The 20734-nt window shown below is 40.4% G+C and overlaps 1 protein-coding gene across 2 annotated transcripts; it reads left to right on the top strand.

Moving 5' to 3' along the window:
- Nucleotides 1–538: 538 nt before the first annotated feature.
- Nucleotides 539–20388, top strand: LOC102225977 (phosphatidate cytidylyltransferase 2). 2 transcript variants are annotated; one of them, XM_023342838.1, is made up of 14 exons: nucleotides 539–751; nucleotides 5081–5218; nucleotides 6993–7132; nucleotides 7233–7329; nucleotides 8258–8355; nucleotides 9189–9328; nucleotides 11600–11658; nucleotides 12618–12700; nucleotides 12816–12903; nucleotides 13880–13948; nucleotides 14064–14216; nucleotides 15213–15332; nucleotides 15422–15525; nucleotides 16452–20388. In XM_023342838.1, the coding sequence occupies exons 1-14, from the start codon at nucleotides 680–682 to the stop codon at nucleotides 16582–16584; spliced, it is 1494 nt and encodes a 497-aa protein (XP_023198606.1). In that variant the 5' UTR covers nucleotides 539–679; the 3' UTR covers nucleotides 16585–20388. The 2 variants fall into 2 exon arrangements, with proteins under 2 accessions (XP_023198606.1, XP_005802193.1); XM_005802136.2 differs by lacking the exon at nucleotides 5081–5218.
- Nucleotides 20389–20734: the final 346 nt, after the last annotated feature.

Here is a 20734-nt window from a genome sequence, read left to right as displayed (position 1 = left end):
TATTGGCTGTTCGCTCTGCTGCTCTTCTCTGGAACGTTAACAGTAGCGCGAGCAGCTACCGTAACTGCTGCTGTTGCGCGCAACACGCTCACTCGCGCTTTCTACTCCCTGTCATATGGAGTCTCCGGCTACCGTAATAACAATCTAGAGGAAACTTTTTTCCCCTCATTCATAAAACGCTAAAATCGGGGACTTTTCCGGGGACGGCTTCAGCCGGGGACAGGCCATCTAAAACGGGGACTGTCCCCGGAAATCGGGGACGTCTGGTCACCCTAGTCTAAAGAGGACATAAAAATCGGTTTAAAAATAAAAATTCAGTAGGTTAGACAATTTCAATATTTTTCATACAGGCCTCTGTAAAAGAAAGGAAAAAAATCCAGAAAGCTGCTGCCAGAATCCTTTCCTCTTATGTGACATTTACTTTTCTTGTCATCTTTTTATCGTGATTCTTTCATCGTCGTTCTTTTATTTTTACTATAAAGCACTTTAAAGTTGCGTTACATTTATTTTGAAAACCGGAAAATCTCCTTGTCATTGATTTGCGCTTTGAGAATAGGGGGGGGAAAAAGTGTTGCCGTGTAACATTTAGCTTAGACCTTAACAGAAGTTTATCCAACAAATAGTCTGCTGCCGGAAGCTCCGGACCTTGGCCGTCAGCGTCAGGCTCCCACCCGCTAAGATGACAGAGCTGCGGCATCGAGGAGCCAAAGACGGCGAGCCTCCGTTAGAGCAGCAGCCATCAGAGGACAAGGTAACGCTAGCCTGGGCTCGGATGCTAACACCATGTAGCCGCTTAGCGGGGAGATGTTATCCTGTGGCTGGAAACAAGCCTCACGAGCTCATCTGGTTTCATCTCATTTACAGAGCAGAGCTCTTTGAAAATGATCCTCATTGTTCCCTTGACGACTCGACACCACAGAGAGGCACAAAAATATTAATGACCAGTTTTGACAAATTGTTCTCTCTCCTAGCCGATGCCCCTGTTTGTCCGAGTGAACGCTTCTCGGAAAAAGAAGCAAACGCGCGTAGCCGAAAATCAAAACATTCAATTGTTAAACAAAACGGGGCGTTTTTGTAACCCATGCTTTACACTAAAGCACAGAAAAACATCTTTGAATGTCATGACGGCTTTATTAATCATGGAGCCAGCTTTTGTTTTTGGTTCGATACTGAGCGTGGCCAGGAGAAACAGCTTAAAATAAAGTGACTGGTGAGACGGTTAGTGCCTGGAGAAACATTAGCTTGAGCCTGACTGGTGGGATTTCTCCAGAACACCCTTCACCATAATGCTGCAGAGCACGATGCAATTCACGCTTCGCTTCCATTAGAGAGATATGACGTTTTGTGTTCACACTGTCCACTCTGATGACTGTGTCTTAATGCCTAATCCGAGTCAATAAAGGGGCGTGGCGCCGGAGTGACGGCGGTATGGATCCGTTTAGAGGCGCGTGATCACAGAGAGCATCTAAGCGGCCCCGCCCAGTTTAATCAACTTGGTTTCCTGTCTTCCTCTTCTCTGCTTCTAACTCTGTCTAAACTCGGTACTGCAAAGTAGAAATACCTGGAAAACGTGCGTCTTGGTTTCAGTTAAAACTTGTTCTAGAAACAAAATAAACAACAATAATAATAAAAAAAGTTTCCATATATTTGCTTTTATATTGTCTAAATCAGGGGTCTCAAACTCCAGGCCTCGGGGCCGCAGTCCTGCAACTTTTAGATGAGCCTCTGCTGCACCACACCTGAATAGAATAATTAGGTCATTAAGGCTCTGGAGAACTGATCTACAGTCATGGCCAAAAGTATTGAGAATGACACAAATATTATATTTTCTCATGATCTGCTGCCCTCTGGTTTTTATGTGTGTATGTCAGATGTTGTCATCACATACAGAAATACAATTGCAATCATATTATGAGTAACAAAAGCTTTTAATGACAGTTAGAATGAGTTAATGCAGCAAGTCAATATTTGCAGTGTTGACCCCTCTTCTTCAGGACCTCTGTAATTCTCCCTGGCATGCTCTCAATCAATTTCTGGACCAAATCCTGACTAATAGCAGTCCATTCTTGCACAATCAATGCTTGCATTTTGTCAGAATTCCTAGGTTTTCGTTTGTCCACCCGTCTCTTGATGGTTGACCACAAGTTTTCAATGGGATTAAGATCAGGGGAGTTTCCAGGCCATGGACCCAAAATCTCTATGTTTTGTTCCCTGAGCCAGTTAGATATCACCTTTGCTTTATGGCAAGGTGCTCCATCATGCTGGAAAAGGCATTGTTCATCACCAAACTGCTCTTGTACGGTTGGGAGAAGTTGCTCTCGGAGGACATTCTGGTACCATCCTTTATTCATGGCTGTGTTTTTAGGTAAGACTGTGAGAGAGCCGACTCCCTTGGCTGAGAAGCAACCCCACACATGAATGGTTTCAGGATGCTTTACAGTTGGCATGAGACAAGACTGGTGGTAGCGCTCACCTTGTCTTCTCCGAACAAGCTGTTTTCCAGATGTCCCAAACAATCGGAAAGGGGATTCATCAGAGAAAATGACTTTACCCCAGTCCTCAGCAGTCCACTCCATGTACCTTTTGCAGAATATCAGTCTGTCCCTGATGTTTTTCCTGGAGAGAAGTGGCTTCTTTGCTGCCCTCCTTGAGACCAGGCCTTGCTCCAAGACCGTCTCTCATATTGTTGATGAAGGTCGAAAACGCCACAAGCAGGATTAATGTGGCGTCAGCTGCCGGGCCCTCGGGGAAGGAAGTTAATTTGGGTTCATGTTGCAAGTTGGAAAATCAGCTTGCAAATTGTCCCGTACATATTATGCAACCGTATCTGTATTCCAACTGGGATTGAAGCGATTAATTGCGACGAATTGATAATTAAAATAGTCATAATTATTAACCGATCATTAATTGGAGCGTACAGACTCAAAAAAAGGCCCTTTGCTGAAAAAAACCACACACTCAGAGCAGTAATTAAACCAAAACTGTACAAAAAATCTATACATTTTGCATTTAGCATAAAAAATAACTTTTTTCTGTAAATATGTTCTGCTAAACACTCCTAGTTTTAGCTTCACCTGGTTCAAATTCTGAAGATAAAATCTCCTGTTAAGTACCTTTTGCTATCCGATTTCTGATTGGTTAATCCAAAAAAAAACAATCACCAAATCAGCACAACACTATTGATGCTTAGTCCAGCAGACAGAGCTGAGCTTTTAGTGTTTTTTTTTTTTTTTTAGCAGATGCATCCTTTGTTACGTTGATGAAGTGTCACTAAAAAAGATGTCAAATGCATTTTAGGTGCTAAAATGATTTATCTTTTAATGTATTTTTAAGTGGTGATATAAAAAAGCCTGAAGTGGTTAAATGAAAAATCTGCAGAATTCACCAATTTAATACAATTAATCGTCAGAGTAATTGATAGAATAATCAATTTACTAAAATAATCATTACTTGCAGCCCTGGGTTTCTAACTGCTGCTGCTTTTAGAACTACATGTTTTTTTTTATTATCTTGCCACATGTTCTCAATTGAAATTCCGCTTTCGACTTTGACTAGACCTTTTTGACAAAGGCAATTTTGTTGTTTTGTTTTTCTATTTGTTCTAAGCCATTCCACTGTAGGCGCTGCAGTGTTAGTTTAACCAGATCACATGTGGTGAGCGCAAACATGAATTCTTTCAACAGGTCCTCCATCTTGCCACACGTCCGTATCTAGCATGACATATAGTCAGGCCAGACAACGCAGCGCCTGACTAAAGTTTGAGCTCTGCAACTCATTTTATTTTAAAGATGCTTTTAAAGCAGTGTTTTATTTTCTTTCATTTAAATTATTATGTTACTTTGTCTTGGACAGGGTTTCCCGAAGTGTACTATAAGCCTGGCGGGCCACCAGGCTTTACTTCCCCCTGCCAGGCTAAGCGTTGCTTGTTTATTTACTTTAGGTTTGTTTTTTAATGCTCGCCTTATTCTTTAAGACTTTATATTTGGTGTTTAGGTATTGTTAATAATGTCTTCCAATACCACATAATTACCTGATGATATTTGAACATTTTCTGTCGACTGCAAATATTATTATTCTTTTAATTCAGAAACATGGCAGGCTGCTGGTGGACTGCCGTAGCGCCCCTACCACTACACTTAGCAGGTTTCCTGGCTGAAACTCTGCATGATATGTAAAGTGACAAAATGTGTAAAAGTTGAAGACATGTGAAAACTTTCGACAGCTCTCTATATTATAAATGCATTATTTCAGAGTCTCGTTTAACGTGAAGTCTGGAGTTGATGGTTACATTGAATTAAATTCTCTGTTGCGTTGAGGCTGAGCGTCACACTGAGCACACTGCCGGGAAGCTTCTCACGGGGGAGTGAAACAGTATATTTACCACTGGTAGCGCACTAATTTAACTTGACTGAAATGCCTAATCATCGTCACCCAGCATGCATTGTGCTCCGGCAGCAGCGGTGGACTCTGTAATTAAAGATTTGCGCTGAAGGACGTTGACCAAACATGAAGAAACCCTCGGTGGTGGTTCGTTTTATTTTTCTCTTGCCAAATTTCACTATAAAATGAGAGGGTTTAAAGTTATAAAAGAAATCGAATAATTAGTATTTCAATTAAAGCTTGTCAAGTGTGAGCCTGTTAGTTGGTTTCCAGATTGATGTGAGAAGGAGGCGTTCATGGTTTGAGGAGGCAGCGTTTGCTAATGGATTGGTCAGTGGGAAAAAAAGCAGAGACTTGCCGCTGGTTTGGAAGACAACATGAAAGGGGAGGAGAGTATAAATTGAAATGGGTTCCTATTTTTAACTCCAGCATCCTGAATAGCAGATATTGTCTCCATAGAAACCAGCACATGGAAAAGGGTTTAGCGACTGTGTATGTGTGTGTGTGTGTGTGTGTGTGCTGTGCGGCACATTGCATAATGTTGTTTTGATACGTATTTTCCTTAAATTGACATAAATTTCCATTACTAGAAAAACAAATCCCGTAACATTTAGATGCAGGGGTTCCCTCTGGGTGTATGGACATTCATAATTCATATTTATTAACCTTGGAATGACACCGTCTGTGTGTTTTCATTAAGGCCCCGTCCAATCAGCATATGGCTTTGACAGCTCAACAACATGGAGGGAGATTCTCTGTCAGCGCTTCACTTCCCACGCGCGGCGCTGCCCTGATGGTCTGCTCGGCTAATTTTAGTGCTTCCTCTGAGTTGATGAAGGTGATTGACAATCCCGCCCAGCAGCTCAATCCCATGTCATCATTTGTTAAAGTAGATTTCAATCTGAACAAAACACTTTCTTCTCGCCTTCGTCTCAAAATAAACAGCGTATATACGGTAACGTGTGCTCCATATGTCTTTAAGCGTTTTTGCCCGAACTTGTGGCCTATCATAGTACTGCATATTAGCTTCTCTTTAGCTAGCTTTTAACTTTATCAATATATAATATTTGAGATCTGATGTAGAAAGTTATGAGATTCATCATGGAAAGTTGTAGTTCTCTGAGCACAACAGCCCAGTTCCAGTCTTTTCTTCACTTCTTTTTTTTATCCTTTGTGTAAATTATTTGACTGGTTTGTCAAATTAAAACTTTCACAATAAGGCCCATTCTTTTCAGTAGCAGAAATTAAGACGACAGGCAGAATGAGGTTAGTTGGTTTTATATGCACGACTGTCGGTCTTGTGCGTCGCTCTGTTCTGGTAACCTGTCCAGGGCCGTCACCTGCCTCTCGTCCAATTATACGCCAAAAAAGGAGAAAAGGTGATTAATGGGACATTGTTGCCAGTAGCATAATCCCCAGCAGGCCAGTAACTGGAGCGCAAACATCAGACACAGACTCACTGATAATACCAGGCCTGCTTTTAGCTCCATGGAGTCGGCTTCTTTCCATGTGCGAGACTTTTTGGTTGGACAGAAATGAAAACATTTTACCTGAATGTCCACACTTTCCTGTCCTGCGTCATATGGCTGACTTTTCACAGTTCTAGAGCTAGCATGCTAACTGGAGCTTTTGTAGTCTAGAAAAGCAACAGATGTCTGTCTGAAAAATTGGAAGTGTGTGCTTTTATTTTAAATAGTACATCATCTACTGCTAATGTGTAGCATCCTAGTTAGTCGCCTGTTTTTGCTAGAACATACTATTTTCATACTGTGTACTATAGTTGTTTTGTAATAAATAACCTGCTGCGGTCGCTTGGTGGACTGTTCCAAATAAACCAATGAAACATCTTTAAGCTAAGAGTTTCTAGGATTGGGAGCTATGAAGTTAAAGTTTTGCCACAATATTTTTTGTACTATTCTGATAACAGTCTAAAGTGACGATAAGAACTATTTATTACTCCTTTACTAGACGACTGTATCGACCACGAGTCAGCAATCATAACCCCATAAACATAAATATTGCTTTTGAAAAACATTGTCATTTGTAATGCGATTCTTTAGGACATTAGTCACATGAACAAGTGTGATTCATATCTCTAAACTGCACACAGTAGCTGCACAACCTGCCACTTTTCATAAGCTGAACTATTATTATGTTTTGAAACGCAGTTTTGGTCGCAGAGGCTTCATAATCAATTTCAACTATAGTTGTTTTGTTTGTTTGTTTTGGGTTATGTCAAATGTTTTCCAGTTTCAATGTTAAATGTTCTTTAAAATTTAGTTTTTATTTTTGAGAGGCTGTACATACATCTATGTTATTACAATTATATTAATTGAAAATAGTTTCAAAATGACAATATTATTGTTTATTGCAATAATTTCTGCGACAATCGCCCAGCAAAAGTTATTATGACTTGCCTATGTATAAATATATATTCTACAGATGCTTTTCACACTGACATTGTTGACGTTAGAGTCCAGGTTTTCTGAATCCAAAAAGGTCAACATTGATGACCTTCACGCCTGTTTTATTTCTCCTGTGTGTGTGTGTGTGTGTGTTTGTGTGTGTGTGTGCGTGTGTTTGTGTGTGTGTGTGCGTGTTGGTGTTCAAAGGGCTCAGACAGCGAGCTGAAAGCAGACAAAGAGGGCGTCTCCGACGAGTCCAAGGTGGACTCGGGAGTCCCCGAGGTGCCGGTCCCTCCTGATGACACCCCCGAGGTTCTCAACAAGGCCCTGTCTGGACTCTCCTCAAGGTCACCCTCAGAGTCGGACACATTTAGTTCTCCGTGTTGTTCTGGATGCGCTTTTGGAAGCTGAAACCTTATTTTTTGCTTGTTTGTTATTCCCCCGTAGATGGAAGAACTGGTGGGTACGAGGCATCCTAACACTAGCCATGATCTCCTTCTTCTTCTTCATCATCTACCTGGGCCCCATGGTCCTCATGATGATTGTGAGTACCAACGAAAACTCTGGAGTTTTCATGCATCAGAAGTTAGAAACCGCACATCAAACCGTCTTAGACGTGCTCAGCCTTCGCTTAGAGCAGCAGAACAGAGGCCTGGTAGTTCCACCTGCTGAAGTTAGGAAATATGAAACCATTCAGAAAAGCCCCTGCCCCGGCCTCACCCATTGACATGCAAACGTGTGAATTTGTTTATAGCTCTAACCAGCTGCACCACACAGAATAAATGAGTTGGTTTTCTCCAGGCAGCGTGAAGATACTCAAAATCTGATAAAACCCTAAACATGGTTTGGGCATCGCATTACAAACTGCTGAAGTCACAGGAACAGGAGGATACTTGGACTAGACGATATGGCTGGAAAACATATCATGACATAATTGTTACATATCTGTCGATAACGATAATTATCGATTACTTTGTTTTTTAATATCTGAAATACTGTTGATGTAATCTTGCTCTATGACTCCTCAACATTAAAAGCTCACATTTTGTGACGTTCTCAGTCGTCGTTTGACTTTGCAATTTGACGCCTTAAAAACGGGCCTGTGTCTCTTTAAGAAGCTCCTGCTAAGCTTTCCGCATAGCAACTAAAATCCCTCTTCATGTTTCATCCTGGCCTCTCCATCTATGTTTCACTTTCCTCCGATTACGTTTTGCTGCATTTTTATGATTTCATTGCATTATTTTTTTCTTTTTTTGTTTAAACTTGATGCAAACCTTACAAAGCAACAGAGCTTGTGGCAGAAATAATTATTATGCTGAGAAGTGGACTTGTTCTGCTCTTGTTTGAACGTTTCTTTTTCCCCCCCATTCTCATGATGCAATGTAAACCTTTTAAAGCCTGTCTGACTCCTCCCAATATAAACCTTTAGATGTCAGTTTTTAATGCGACGGTTTCTCTCTCTCTCTGTTCAGGTCCTCTGTGTTCAGATCAAGTGTTTCCATGAAATCATCACGATCGGGTACAACGTGTACCACTCCTACGACCTGCCCTGGTTCCGGACGCTTAGCTGGTGAGCTGCATCACTAAAATATGGACATCTAATAAAATAAGTCGTCCTGGTTTGTTTCTCATTATATTGTCCACATTTCTTACGTTGCAGATGTCCTGAGGTTTGTTTTCTGGCCTCTTGTAGTTTGTTCACATTGTAGATTGTTCCTTAAAGCTGCAGTATGTGACTTTTATTTAAAATATCTATATATGTTTTTTCTACATTTTTGTTACAATTATCAATATGTCATGACAGTATAAGACAGACAATTTGGGGAAAAAATCTGCATTCTCCCAGTACAAAGTGCAGAATTATGCCATTCAGAAACAACCAATCAGAGCCAGGAGGAGGGTCTTGGCGCTGTCAGTCACTCTCGTGCTCACCCCCTCCACCTTGCTCTTAGCTAAGCAACAGCTGTTTCACCACATCGTAGCCTTCCACTAATGCTAAGGCTAGTTAGCATAGCCAGCGATGAAGGTGTATAAACGGTCTTCCTGTAACGGTCAGTTGCATCAGCGGCTAACCGAGATTGATTGACATCGCTAAGACCCGCCTCTTGGCTCTGATTGGTTGTCTTTTTTTTTTCTTTTTTTTTACCAATTATCTGTCTCGACATAGTGACAGTTCTAATAAATATTAAAAAGACATATTTTTGTAAATCCGTAACTGATAGCAGTTTTGAGTATTAGCAGCAGTAGGAGGCGCTGTAGCAGTTTTTATGCCACAAGCCTGAAAAAAACCTGCTGGAAAACCAAAGTCTGTTGCGGAACACGCGTATGTAAGCCGTCCAGGTTTTCTCCAGGCGTGGCAACCTCTGATTGGTCCGTGTTTAACCGCCACCCCGTGCCCTGCAGGTACTTCCTGCTGTGCGTGAACTACTTCTTCTACGGCGAGACCGTGACCGATTACTTCTTCACGCTGGTGCAGAGAGAGGAGCCTCTTCGCATCCTCAGCAAATACCACCGCTTCATCTCCTTCGCGCTCTACCTCACAGGTACGGCCGGAGCGGAAAGATTTTTTGTTTTTTTTCCCAGGACAGCAGTTAACGTTTTTCTGAACCATTTTATGGGGGAAAATAACTCAGCTTCACAGTGATGCTGCTGGAAATAAAATCAAGTAGTGAAAACAACATCATTCAAATTCACCAAAGAACTATTTGATATAACATGTCTTGAACTAATACTGTTAGTTTTGACGATTTTCTTCTCTATGAAGTAGGGCTGGGCGATAAATCGATTTTATCGATTAATCAAAGTTTAGGTTCTTGAAGATTAATTGTGTTTTTTTTTTTTTTTAAATCTGGATTTTCTTTTTCACCAATTCCCTCTGTGGGTTTCCATAGTTCAGAGTGATGTCAGCAAGCCCAGGGCGGCCATCTTGTTTGACAAGCGTATTTTACAGCTTGTATTTATTTGGACTTTGAATTTATTTCAGCTCTACTATTAGGACCAGGGTGCAATTTTCTATTTATTTATTACAAAAATAAAGTCTCAATGTTACAAGAACAAAGTCTTATGACAAAAGAGTTGACATAGTATGAGAATATAGTTTTACTGTTATTAAGACTTGTCTCCAACAATGACAACATTTTTTTGGACTCGATTTGAAGAAAATATTTAATTTGCTCTCAGCAACAAAAACAGGATTTATTCAGTCAACTTATATACAGCAATTAAAAGCAGATTTGGCCGCACCAAAGTGCGCTATGTAGCATAAGTCAATGAGTAAATATGGTCCTAGTTACCATGACAATAGAAGAAACCAGAAAGTTTGGTAAAGATTATTACATTTTGTTGCTTCTAAAAATTTTTGTAAGGAGATTTGAATTAAAATCCAAGTTTTGACCTAATTTATTAAATTTTTGTGCTCTGGGGCGGGGGGCCTCACAAAATCAATCCACGGGCTGCAAACGGCCCTCGGGCCACACTTTGACCACCACAACAAGGCTGCACAATATATGGTGACTATATTGTGATTCCAATGTAAATATGTGGAAGCTGATTAGCACAAAGCAGTGTTTGAAGCGTATTATTTCTTGGCTATGAAGCTCTAAGTGTTATGAACGTGGAGATGCTCACACTGGACTAACGGCGTTGCTGCAAATGTTAAAGAGACGAGAACGAAAACAGGCGTATAGTGCAACGAATATCGTCATCGTAATATTTTGTAATATTTTTTCAGGCACCAACAATAGAAATATCACACAAATACAGACAAAGACCATAATTGGAACATGTAAGTTTGTCATATAGATAAATATATGACAGGATGAAAAAGAATTGCAATTTCTTTTTTTTTCGTTTCCAATTTTGTGCAGCCCTAATATGCAACATAAAATGTTATAGTTTCAATTTCAGATTTTAGAACAGCTTTTACATCGGGAACCCTTTACTTTCTAGAGAGAGCCCTTCCCACAAATAAAGGCCTTGTACCATCAGTCGTCTTCTGTTGTAGAGAGACTATTGCATGAAAAAACATACAGAAGAAACAGAAAAGCCACTCTTTCCTTTTGCCTTTGTACCAGTAGCAAAAACCATTTGTAACTTTGTAAGAACCACAGGTGAGGGGCCACAAAGCCACAGGTAGCATACCTAGCAGATGACCAGGTAGTAGTAATATGCTTGAATGGCCCAGTCAAAGTACAGATCCTGTTGCAAAAACAATATTAATGGGCATTCTCATTCCAATTGGCCTGTATATGCAAAGCTGGTAGAGACACACCCCGACATGGTTTTAAATGCAGCTGAGTTCTCAGCTGTTTAAACCCTGACCTGCATCGTCTGTGAACGTTGGATGGGTTGTTTCCGTCCCTGAGCAAACCTTCACGTCCCACTTCCTGAGCTGCAGAGCGTCAGTTACTAACTCAGCTCTGCTGCAGCTTCTGACTGGCGCCAAACAGGATGTGGGGAGGCGGGAGGAAGCGCCCAAACTTTTTTTTTTTTTTTCCGACCTGAGCTGAAGTTTCCTACGACCGTGAAAACTATTTCCTGGCGCCGTTTTCCTTTTAAACTTTTAAATCTCAAACACCATTCGTACTTCCTTAAGTCTATTTTCAACGAGAGCAACTCCCGTCCATCTTTGCTTCTCAGCTTCCTCTCCTCACATCAGCACACGGAAACAAAAAGCCGAGGGCCCCTAACGTTGGCGCCTGGAATGGGCCGAGCTAAATTTAGTTTGACCTCAGATGACCTCATTTGTGAACAATTTAGTCTCCTCCTCCTTTACGTGTGTTCATCTTTTCTCGTGTGTTGCTCTGCTCCTGCAGGTTTCTGCATGTTCGTGCTGAGCTTGGTGAAGAAACATTACCGCCTTCAGTTCTACATGGTGAGTGTTGGCCCCGCCTCTTCCTGCCCCCTTGATCATCATTTTTTGAGTTTCATAAAATTATAATTCAGAGATTGAAAGTCACCATTTTTAGTCTTTCATGTCGTAGTTTCTGCTTTAAGTCAAAATTCACAGCATCAGAGTCATAATTACGAGAACAAGTCAAAATTTTGACTTTTAAAGTCGTAATTACGAGAATCGAGTGTCATAAGTGTTGAGTTTGTCATCATTTCTACCCTAAAAGGAATAAGTCGGATTTTTACATTTGGATTTTTCATAAATGTGAGTCCAAAGGTCATAATTTCCAGTGTAAAGGTCATAACTCCAAGAGCAAAAGTCAGAATTGTAAGTTTTAAAGTTATAATTACAAGAAGTCATAATTAGGACTTCTAAAGTTAATTTTGAGTTTTAAAGTGGTAAATACAAAAATAGAAGTTGCGATTTCAAACTGAGCAGGCACTCACACACACAACTTGTAATTATAACTTTAAAACTCATAATTACAACTTTCTGTTGGGATTGTATTTTTTTTCCTTTAAGGCGGAACTGGACAACCAAATGTTCAATTGTGTTACAAATTCCTTAAAAATGCCACATTCACAACATTTAAAATGTTAAACCGGAGAATATCATTTGTGTACTGAGATGAAAAGAAACAACTGAGCATGTGTTGGTGTTGCTATGCCAACGTTATTTTAAACTAGAAAGTTTCTCTGCCTTAAATTTCTTCATTTTTGGTGTAATAAGCGAACAGCCAGGTCGCTCTGCCAACAACTGACAGTAAAACGGCTGTGCAGCTAGCTAATTTACATTTCAGCTAATATTAGCAGAGATTTATGTGTAAATTCAAGCTTGTATGATTCTGACCCGTTGCTTTGAAGAGAAAAATAAATAAATTTCCACCTATGCGCTGCAGTTTGGTTTGGTTTTTTCAGAACTTCTTCTTGTTCTGTCCTCAGTTTGGCTGGACCCATGTGACTCTGCTGATCGTAGTGACCCAGTCCCACCTCATCATCCACAACCTGTTCGAGGGGATGATCTGGTGAGCCGTCAAGTCCGTGCCGGTGCCACTCATCGAGTTAAACCCTAATTAGCTCGTCTTGTTTTTCTCTGCGGTGATTCAGATGATAAATCTCAGGTTTTTTCCCTATGAATAGGTTCATCGTTCCCATTTCCTGTGTGATCTGCAATGACATCATGGCCTACATGTTTGGTTTCTTCTTCGGCCGAACGCCGCTCATTAAGGTAGCATGAAAACATTTAGATTTGTTCATCTATTGGACGTTTCTGGGAGCGTTTAGTAGGCCTGTCGCAATAAATCAATTAATCGCATGATAAATTAAAAGGAGCTCGATATATTCCATTAGCATGATTGGGGTTTTTTTCTTGGGTCTCCATTCAGACTGGATGACAAAAGTCTTCAGTCTGGTGATTTGGTCTCCACTGTCCCCCTTTCTGAAGGACAATTTTGTTGGAAGAGACTTTAGTGTTATTATTTATTATTTGTTGTTTTGGTTATTTGGTTTAGATATTTAAAATGTCCTCCAGTTCCTATGACGACATGTTGGGGTCATTGTAGATAAAAGGGAAAAAAAGTAAATTGCCCCAAAAAACTGAAATTTTGAGACTAATCTCAGACTAAAACTTACTTTATTGTCACTGCACAAAGATATGACAGTGAATTTGGCAACAAAATGTTGTTGCTTGGCTACCGGAGTACAAAGAATAAAACTGAAAAACTAAAAGTTTGACTTTGAACAGTCAAAAAAGTTTTACTTTTGGAGCTCAGAAATTTCTAGAAAAGTTTTGAGATTATTCCAAAATTTTATTTTTTTTTTCCTATACAATTTTCAACTTTTGCAAGAAAACCTTTTTCTGGATTAGTCTAAAATAAGTTTTGATTGTTGGCAGAAATTAACTCCATGTTTTTCTATCTACAATGGCCCTAATGTGCCGTCGTAAGTTCCAGTGTGAAACGTTAGTTAAAAATTAAAGTTTGCTGACCTTTGAAACGATACCTTATTGTACCATTACCATTGAAAATGGTCTCAAGACAATATTATCGTTTATTGCGATAACGTCTGGGACAATTTATCGTCCAGCAAATTGTATCGGGCCAGGCCTCGTCTTGGATCAGCATCAGTGAAAAACAAATTGAGTTACATAAAGTATGCTGAGTTAGATGTGACAGTGTATGAATGTTTTATTTTGTCTGCTGCAGCTGTCGCCTAAGAAGACATGGGAGGGATTTATTGGTGGATTATTCGCCACGATTGTGTTTGGTATCATGGTGAGACGTACATTTAATCTCTAATTTAAAACTAAAGTCTTTCAGGACTTCTGAAGTCTTGTAAAAATGATATACTGTAACTGAAGAGTGTCTTCCTCCCCCCCCCCCCTGTCAGCTCTCGTACGTCATGGCTGGATACCGCTACTTTGTTTGTCCTGTGGAATTCAACAACGACTCCAACAGTTTCCAGGTGGACTGTGAGCCATCAGAGCTGTTTCAGCTGCAGGACTACAACCTGCCAGGAGTCCTGGAGTCTGTCACCGGATGGGTATGATGACCTTATCCCTAATGGAACGACAGTCTTACAAAAATAGCCGGGAAACGTTCGTAAGTCAGCTAATGCCTGCTTCACACGGCAAGATTTACAAAACCTAAAAGATTCCACCATGCTTGGCGATTAAAAAAACAAAACCGCAGGTACAGCGGGTTCGGTCGCTCCACCGATTTCACTCACCGACATTCAGATGTCAGGTGGGAAATCTTGCAAAACCTCTCGAGACCAAATACGAGTTCAGAGTAAACAAGCATGGCCGACTGGGGAGAGGCGCTGATAATCTGGGAAATCAGGACAAAAATGAGCATAAAAGTTTTACCGGTGTGAACAAAGACGTAAGAGAGGGAAACGTAGCCAGGGCGACGGAGCCCAGAGGTAAACATGAAGCATGATGGCCTTCTACTGTAAAGATAACAAGGAAGAGAATAACAACTGTAACAAATGACAACAGCACCCAAATTTATACAGAGACAGTTACAGGGCATTGAAGAGAACATTCAGTCTGTTGTCAGGACGCATGAGGTGGTGCAGCGATACCCGCAACAACCTGACACCTGTTCTCCATTTCTTGTTGTTTCTCCTTATTATGGGAGATAAAATTGCCATTTTTGTTGGTATTGAAGTGAAAAAATAAATGTTTCTTGTGGCTCTTGTGTTTTGAGACTGTCGATTTTAATGGCATCATTTTTTGCTGACGTAAGCAAACGGCATGGGGGCTCTCAGGGGAAACGCCACAGCAGTGACATTTAAAGCATCCTCACTCTGAACGGACATGGAGCCGTTTCAGATCCATAATGCATTTCATGTCTGTAACACAGTCAGAACCTTTCCACACCAGCCCACAGAGATAACACGGGACACAGTTCCATAGATCCTAGAAAATGGAGGATAACCTTTGACCCTCCATGTTAAATAGATGTTGGGTTCTGTGAACTAGCTCCCCGCTGGCTGCGGCGGTTTGCCTCCAACCCCGTCCTCTTGTGTCCACAGACCACCGTGCGTCTGTATCCGTTCCAGATCCACAGCATCGCTCTCTCCTCCTTCGCCTCCATTGTGGGGCCCTTCGGCGGCTTCTTTGCCAGCGGCTTCAAGAGAGCATTTAAGATCAAGGTAGAACGTCCTCAAGAGGCTCTCGCCATCTGAATAAACCACTGTTTGAAATTCGGCGCACATTGAAAGCTCGTCTTCTCTCCTTTCAGGATTTTGCCAACACCATACCGGGTCACGGAGGCATTATGGACAGATTTGACTGCCAGTACATAATGGCCACATTTGTCAATGTCTACATTGCCAGCTTCATCAGGTAAACTCTCACATGCCTGTGTAGATCCTTCAGACCTTAAAAAGGGTCGGATAAACCACCTGAGAGTTGTGAACTCTAAAAACACTGTGAAAGTTTAATCTGTCACATTCAGACACAAGCATTTTTTTTTTTTTGTTTAATGTTGAATTTTATCTTGGATATCCCCGCAAGAGTGATACATTTATTTTACTTGTTTGTTTTAATGAACACTGTTTATTAGCGATGTGCCTTTTTTCTGTCTGAACTCGCCTTGATTCTCTCTATATGTGGTAAAACTGACTGGAAAGCAGCAGCATCATCCTAAAGCTTAGTCAGATGCATCTACTTGAATTAATTCACGTACACTTAACTGTCTTTAATGTAATTGTCGTAAAAATAAAACAGTAATTTGTCAAAATGAACTAACATTGGCATTGTACAATATTAATAATTTTTTAACATGTCGGTATAAGATAAATACAACTGATTGGATTTTTTTTTTTAAATATATGGTCACAGACCAGTACGACTACGTATCTGGACCATTGCAGAAAGAAAAAAAGAGCAAATTTCCACACGAAAAAAAAAAAAAATCTAAGAAATTTTCCAGAAAAAGGTACATTTCTGAATTTGAAAAGTTGGAAATTTGCTAGAAAAAAGTTCATAAATTTTGAGATTAATCTCAGAAATGTCAGCATTTTTCTACAAAATTTCTTAGATTAATCTCCAGATTTATTTGGGGAAGAAAAGGATTAAATTTCCATCTACAATGACAGTAACACACCTTTGTAGATCAGAGGTCAGTCAATGTCAAAACGGTCTGATTTCAGCATCACACATTCATCTTTGCTTCATATTTGACATTTTGCAGTAAGGAAAAGGCCTCTCACCTCTGTTTTTTTTTCTTCAGGATATTTACATTTGACCCCTGTTCTGTTTCCTCTCAGGGGCCCCAACCCCAGTAAGGTGGTCCAACAGCTCCTGGCCCTGCGGTCCGACCAGCAGCTCTACATCTTCAACTCCCTGAAGGCTCACCTGACGGAGAAGGGTTTGCTGCGAGCCGCCGAGGCGGCCGCTTAGCCCGGCGGCGCCCTCAGAGAACCCGTGTTTATTTATGAGCGAGGACACATCAATGAAAACCAAGAAAAAGAAGAAAAAAAAAAACAAACATTCAGCTTTGGGCCATTCCATTTTATTTTGGGTTGGAGCGTTGTGCTTCTGTGCTTGACTGCTCTGTGGATCACGATTCTGACATCAGTGTTTTCAGCTGCGGTTGAAGTCCACCAATGTAGCCGCTATATTTAGTTTTTTATTTTTAATTTTTTTTTAAATCAACACTGTTAAACTAAATGTTGGTCAGACGTACATTTCTGCTTGTTTACACAATAATTTTTGATATTATCGGCTCACGTGTGTTAATATTTTATCGTACGTAAAGCAGTGCTCTAAACCCTGTTAACACACTGTAATGTTACTGCAGCGTCACCCTCACACCCATGTCTAGCTACATTTTCTTTTGATTGTGATTGTTACTATTTATACAGAGACGGTTTTTATATTTCAGATGTTCTATTGTGTCTTAATGTCTGTTTTATTCAGGCAGTTGTGTGCATTTTTGTGTCTTTTTGTTATGTCGTTTTGCTTCAGTTGAGCCATTTCCAAGCCTTTCACGCTTGGCCAAATCATTAGCATCACATCATCATGTAGACGTCTGAATTCCAACCAAACCTTTCAGTCGCGTAAATTCCTAAAGCTACCGTGCTTTCTAACGAATCTCTCTGTGGGCTAGCGACCTCACGCTCACCTGTTTGCTAGCTTTCATTCGTTTTTTTTTAACTGTCACGTGGTCTTAGCTTTGACGCTCGAGAGGAGCGCGGCGGATGTCACGGTCGGACAACGGGGAAGGCGGTCATTTCCTGAAACAACACACACACATACAAGCAAGCAAACCTCGTGAACGCGCACGTGGGGCACCGTACCGGAACGCGCTGGGTAAAAAGCTCGTGGGGTCCAAATGACACCTTCTCTTCAGACCATGGAAGGGTGCTGGTAGAGTTGCTGGTTTTTAGTGTAGCCGACTTGCTGTTTGAAGGTTGTTTTTTATTTCACTTGTTGGGCACCAAGACGGTCGGGATAGTAAAATATTGGGGGGCACAATGATTCCTGCACTGCCATTTCTGATCTTGTGTGTCGCTTAGCAGCGTCACAGCAGAGACGCTCTGCTCACAAAGTTCATACACTGAACATCAGTAAACGTGTTAGCATGTTGGGCTACAGCACATCTGCTAACGTTGCACCTTGCCAATACTGTATGTGTTAATTCCTCTAGGTTTATTAGTCATTTTGTGTGTTATTTATGCCAAGTGTGATTTGATAGTTAAGCTTAAGCCTCTGTGGTGTTTGGTTTCTTTACAGGTAGCATGTAAGGACACTTTAATAGGCACACCAGCAGGTGTTTAGGTTAGCATAGGTTAGCATGCCCTACAGAAACGGCAACACGTGTTCACTGATGTGGTTTTTTTTTTCTTTAGCTAATGCCAATATTCCAGAGGATTTATTTATGCTTTCCTAGATATAATTTGTTCTAACCTGAGCTCAGCATTTTGGAAACGTCTGACACATCTGTACTGAGTTAGGTCTGATCCACTGCTGGTCAGGCCAATACTTGCCATAGCCAACAGATTTATTGGCTTTCTTGTGCGGTCTGGAATTTATTAAAACATCTGTATTAATTTAGCTCTTTTATTGATATTCCACCTTGGTTATTTTTATTCATTTAACTAGGATCCGGTTTTTGGGGGGTAGAAACATTTGTAGACTCGCACGCAGAGATAGTTCCTGTCGTCATTAATTCAACAGCACACGCAACGCCGACTGCCCTTTGGGTTTACCTGTAGGTGTTTTAAGTAGTTCACTCTTCTACATCTTATACAAGCACCTTGTGGCGAACCCAGCGACCATTTTAGAAGTATCGATTTAATGTTCTCTATTTTTTTTTTTCTCTCGCTTTTGACATTATTCTGGTAGCGACATTCCTATGTTGATTACTTCTATACCACTTTTTTCTATCATTTGGCAGCAGAATTTTGCAAAACTTCAAGTATAAAACATTAGACATGTTAAGACGATATTTGCCGTTTTTTAACTATTTCCCTACATTATCTGCCGAATGCTAATTTGTAGCCACCCCGTTTTTTTTTCTTCCTTTTTCCTATCAGGAATCTAAGGCAGCATGACATTACAAAAACGTGCAATCCAAGTATTATTGAACAGGACTATAGTATCGAAACTCACATTTACTGTCGGCTTCCTTTCAAACATTGAAATGTCTCCGATCCATTTGAATTTCTTTCACTAAAATCTGTATCAGGTGTGGGCATCAAACGCAGCAAAGTTTTCTTTTTTCCCATGGGGAAGCATCAATGCCTGGTAACAGAAATGCAATACCGTACCAAATATTACATCCACGCAGTGTTTTGTGAAATTACATGACTAACGTGATTCGATATATTGTGCAGCTCCACTAGAACATACCAAAATATTCCTGTTTCTGTTGGTCTATTTCAGTTTTTTTTTCTGCCAAAATATCTTGAAGAACATGAACTAAAAGATTACTCGGAAGAAATGTAGTTTTCACAGTTTGTTTTCCCATCCTTCTCTAAAGATATCTAATTATTCAAACTGACATTTTGTAAGATTATGTGTTACCATAGTTAAAATAAAATCTGATTAGCAATCAAAGTAATTTTTTTTTCTACTGATGGTGTTTTAAAGATTTGGTTCAGAGGACCCTTTAGTCTTTCTAACTAAAACCAGAAGACTTCTGTTAGTACGATGGAATAAAACCAATATTTGTAACAAGACATAATAAACTACATTTGGTGTAGCAGGAAAGGAAAATGATGGTACATAGTAGCTTCTTTTAAACGTGTTCCTGGTATTTATGTTTATTTTATATACCATCTTTTAGTTTTTTCGGGTATATAACCCAGACATCACTTTTATCCGGTGTTTGAATTGATTCCGATGATTATTTATGTCATTCGAGACGTCATCTTTCTCAAGATATTTATTTATTAACTCTATATCTCTGCTGTAATTCTAAAATATATGTTGGTGGGGTTTTTTTGTTTGTAGTTTTTGTAGTCAGGCAAAAAAAAAAAAAAAATCATTATCGCCACGTGCGAAAAAAAAAAACAAGTGTAAAAGTAGCTGAAGAGTTTCTCCGCTGTTGCCGTGGTTGCTGTTGCTAGGCTCCTGCTCGGTGTCGTGCCTCAGCTCGGGTGCTCGTTGCTTATGATTTACGTAGTTTCTTCCCCACGTCCACTGTATCGCAGCCGAAGCCGCCGCAGTAATTACATTTTCACACAGTTCAATTTTTCGGTTCAGCAGCTCAGCACTGCCCTTCCACTTACCTGCCACCAGAGGGAGCCAGAGCTCCTGTGCTCAGCCTGTTGACTGTGACCTTAAGGCTGTACATAAATGGAGATATTTGGCCATTTGTTACTTCTGCTTAGAACAATCCGCTGCCCTTTTATGAAAAAGTTAGTTTACTAGATAAACGTTTTCTTTTCGTTGGTCTTTAGGGCTCCACTGACCTGTTGTGCAAGTGTGTTTTGCCAGGAGTCTATCAGAGGAATGTAAGGGAGTCATGTCTGTCCATTGTGCTGTGCAGGCTCTCCTATGTGAAACATTTTACTTTATTATGTGCATAGATTACCTTATGAATCTGTAAAACAAAAAAATAAAATAAAGAAATCTGTATATCTATTCTTTATCTGTGCAATGGTTTGGTAAATTGTACAATATCTAGAGGTATTCTTTAACGCTGAACTGTGTTTTTGGCTATGTTCAGAGAAAAAAAATAAATGTATTTAAAGACAACAGGAGGTGTACTCTTGTGACTTCTTCCTTCTCTTTTTTTTGTGTGGTCATCTTCCCCATTTTGAAACTTATTCGGTCAATTTCCTCTCACCAGCCTCTGTAAAATGTTCTCATTTTGTTTGACGATGGAGACCTTTCTGTCGGCGGCGGACTAGACTTTCACCTTTTAGAGAAATGGGTATGTAGAGACAGCAGCTGGATGGATTTGTGCCCCTGCAGCCCGAGCGGTGAGGCAACATGCTCTCTGAACCAGTCATAACAAGAGGCATAAAACCATTTCCTTTAAGAAGACGCTGCTGGTGGTGGTGGTTTCTTCTTCTTCTTCTTTTGACACCGGTGAACATTA

The sequence above is a fragment of the Xiphophorus maculatus genome, chromosome 11, assembly GCF_002775205.1.
Source record: "Xiphophorus maculatus strain JP 163 A chromosome 11, X_maculatus-5.0-male, whole genome shotgun sequence".
NCBI lineage: Eukaryota > Metazoa > Chordata > Actinopteri > Cyprinodontiformes > Poeciliidae > Xiphophorus > Xiphophorus maculatus.
This window is presented reverse-complemented; position numbering and strand designations above follow the sequence as displayed.

Coding starts and splice junctions, on each gene's coding strand:
- LOC102225977 (XM_023342838.1), top strand. CDS start 680: ATGACAGAGCTGCGGCATCGAGGAGCCAAAGACGGCGAGCCTCCGTTA. Junction 7,330..8,257: donor CCATGGTCCTCATGATGATT/GTGAGTACCAAC, acceptor CTCTCTGTTCAG/GTCCTCTGTGTTCAGATCAA. Junction 8,356..9,188: donor TGGTTCCGGACGCTTAGCTG/GTGAGCTGCATC, acceptor CGTGCCCTGCAG/GTACTTCCTGCTGTGCGTGA.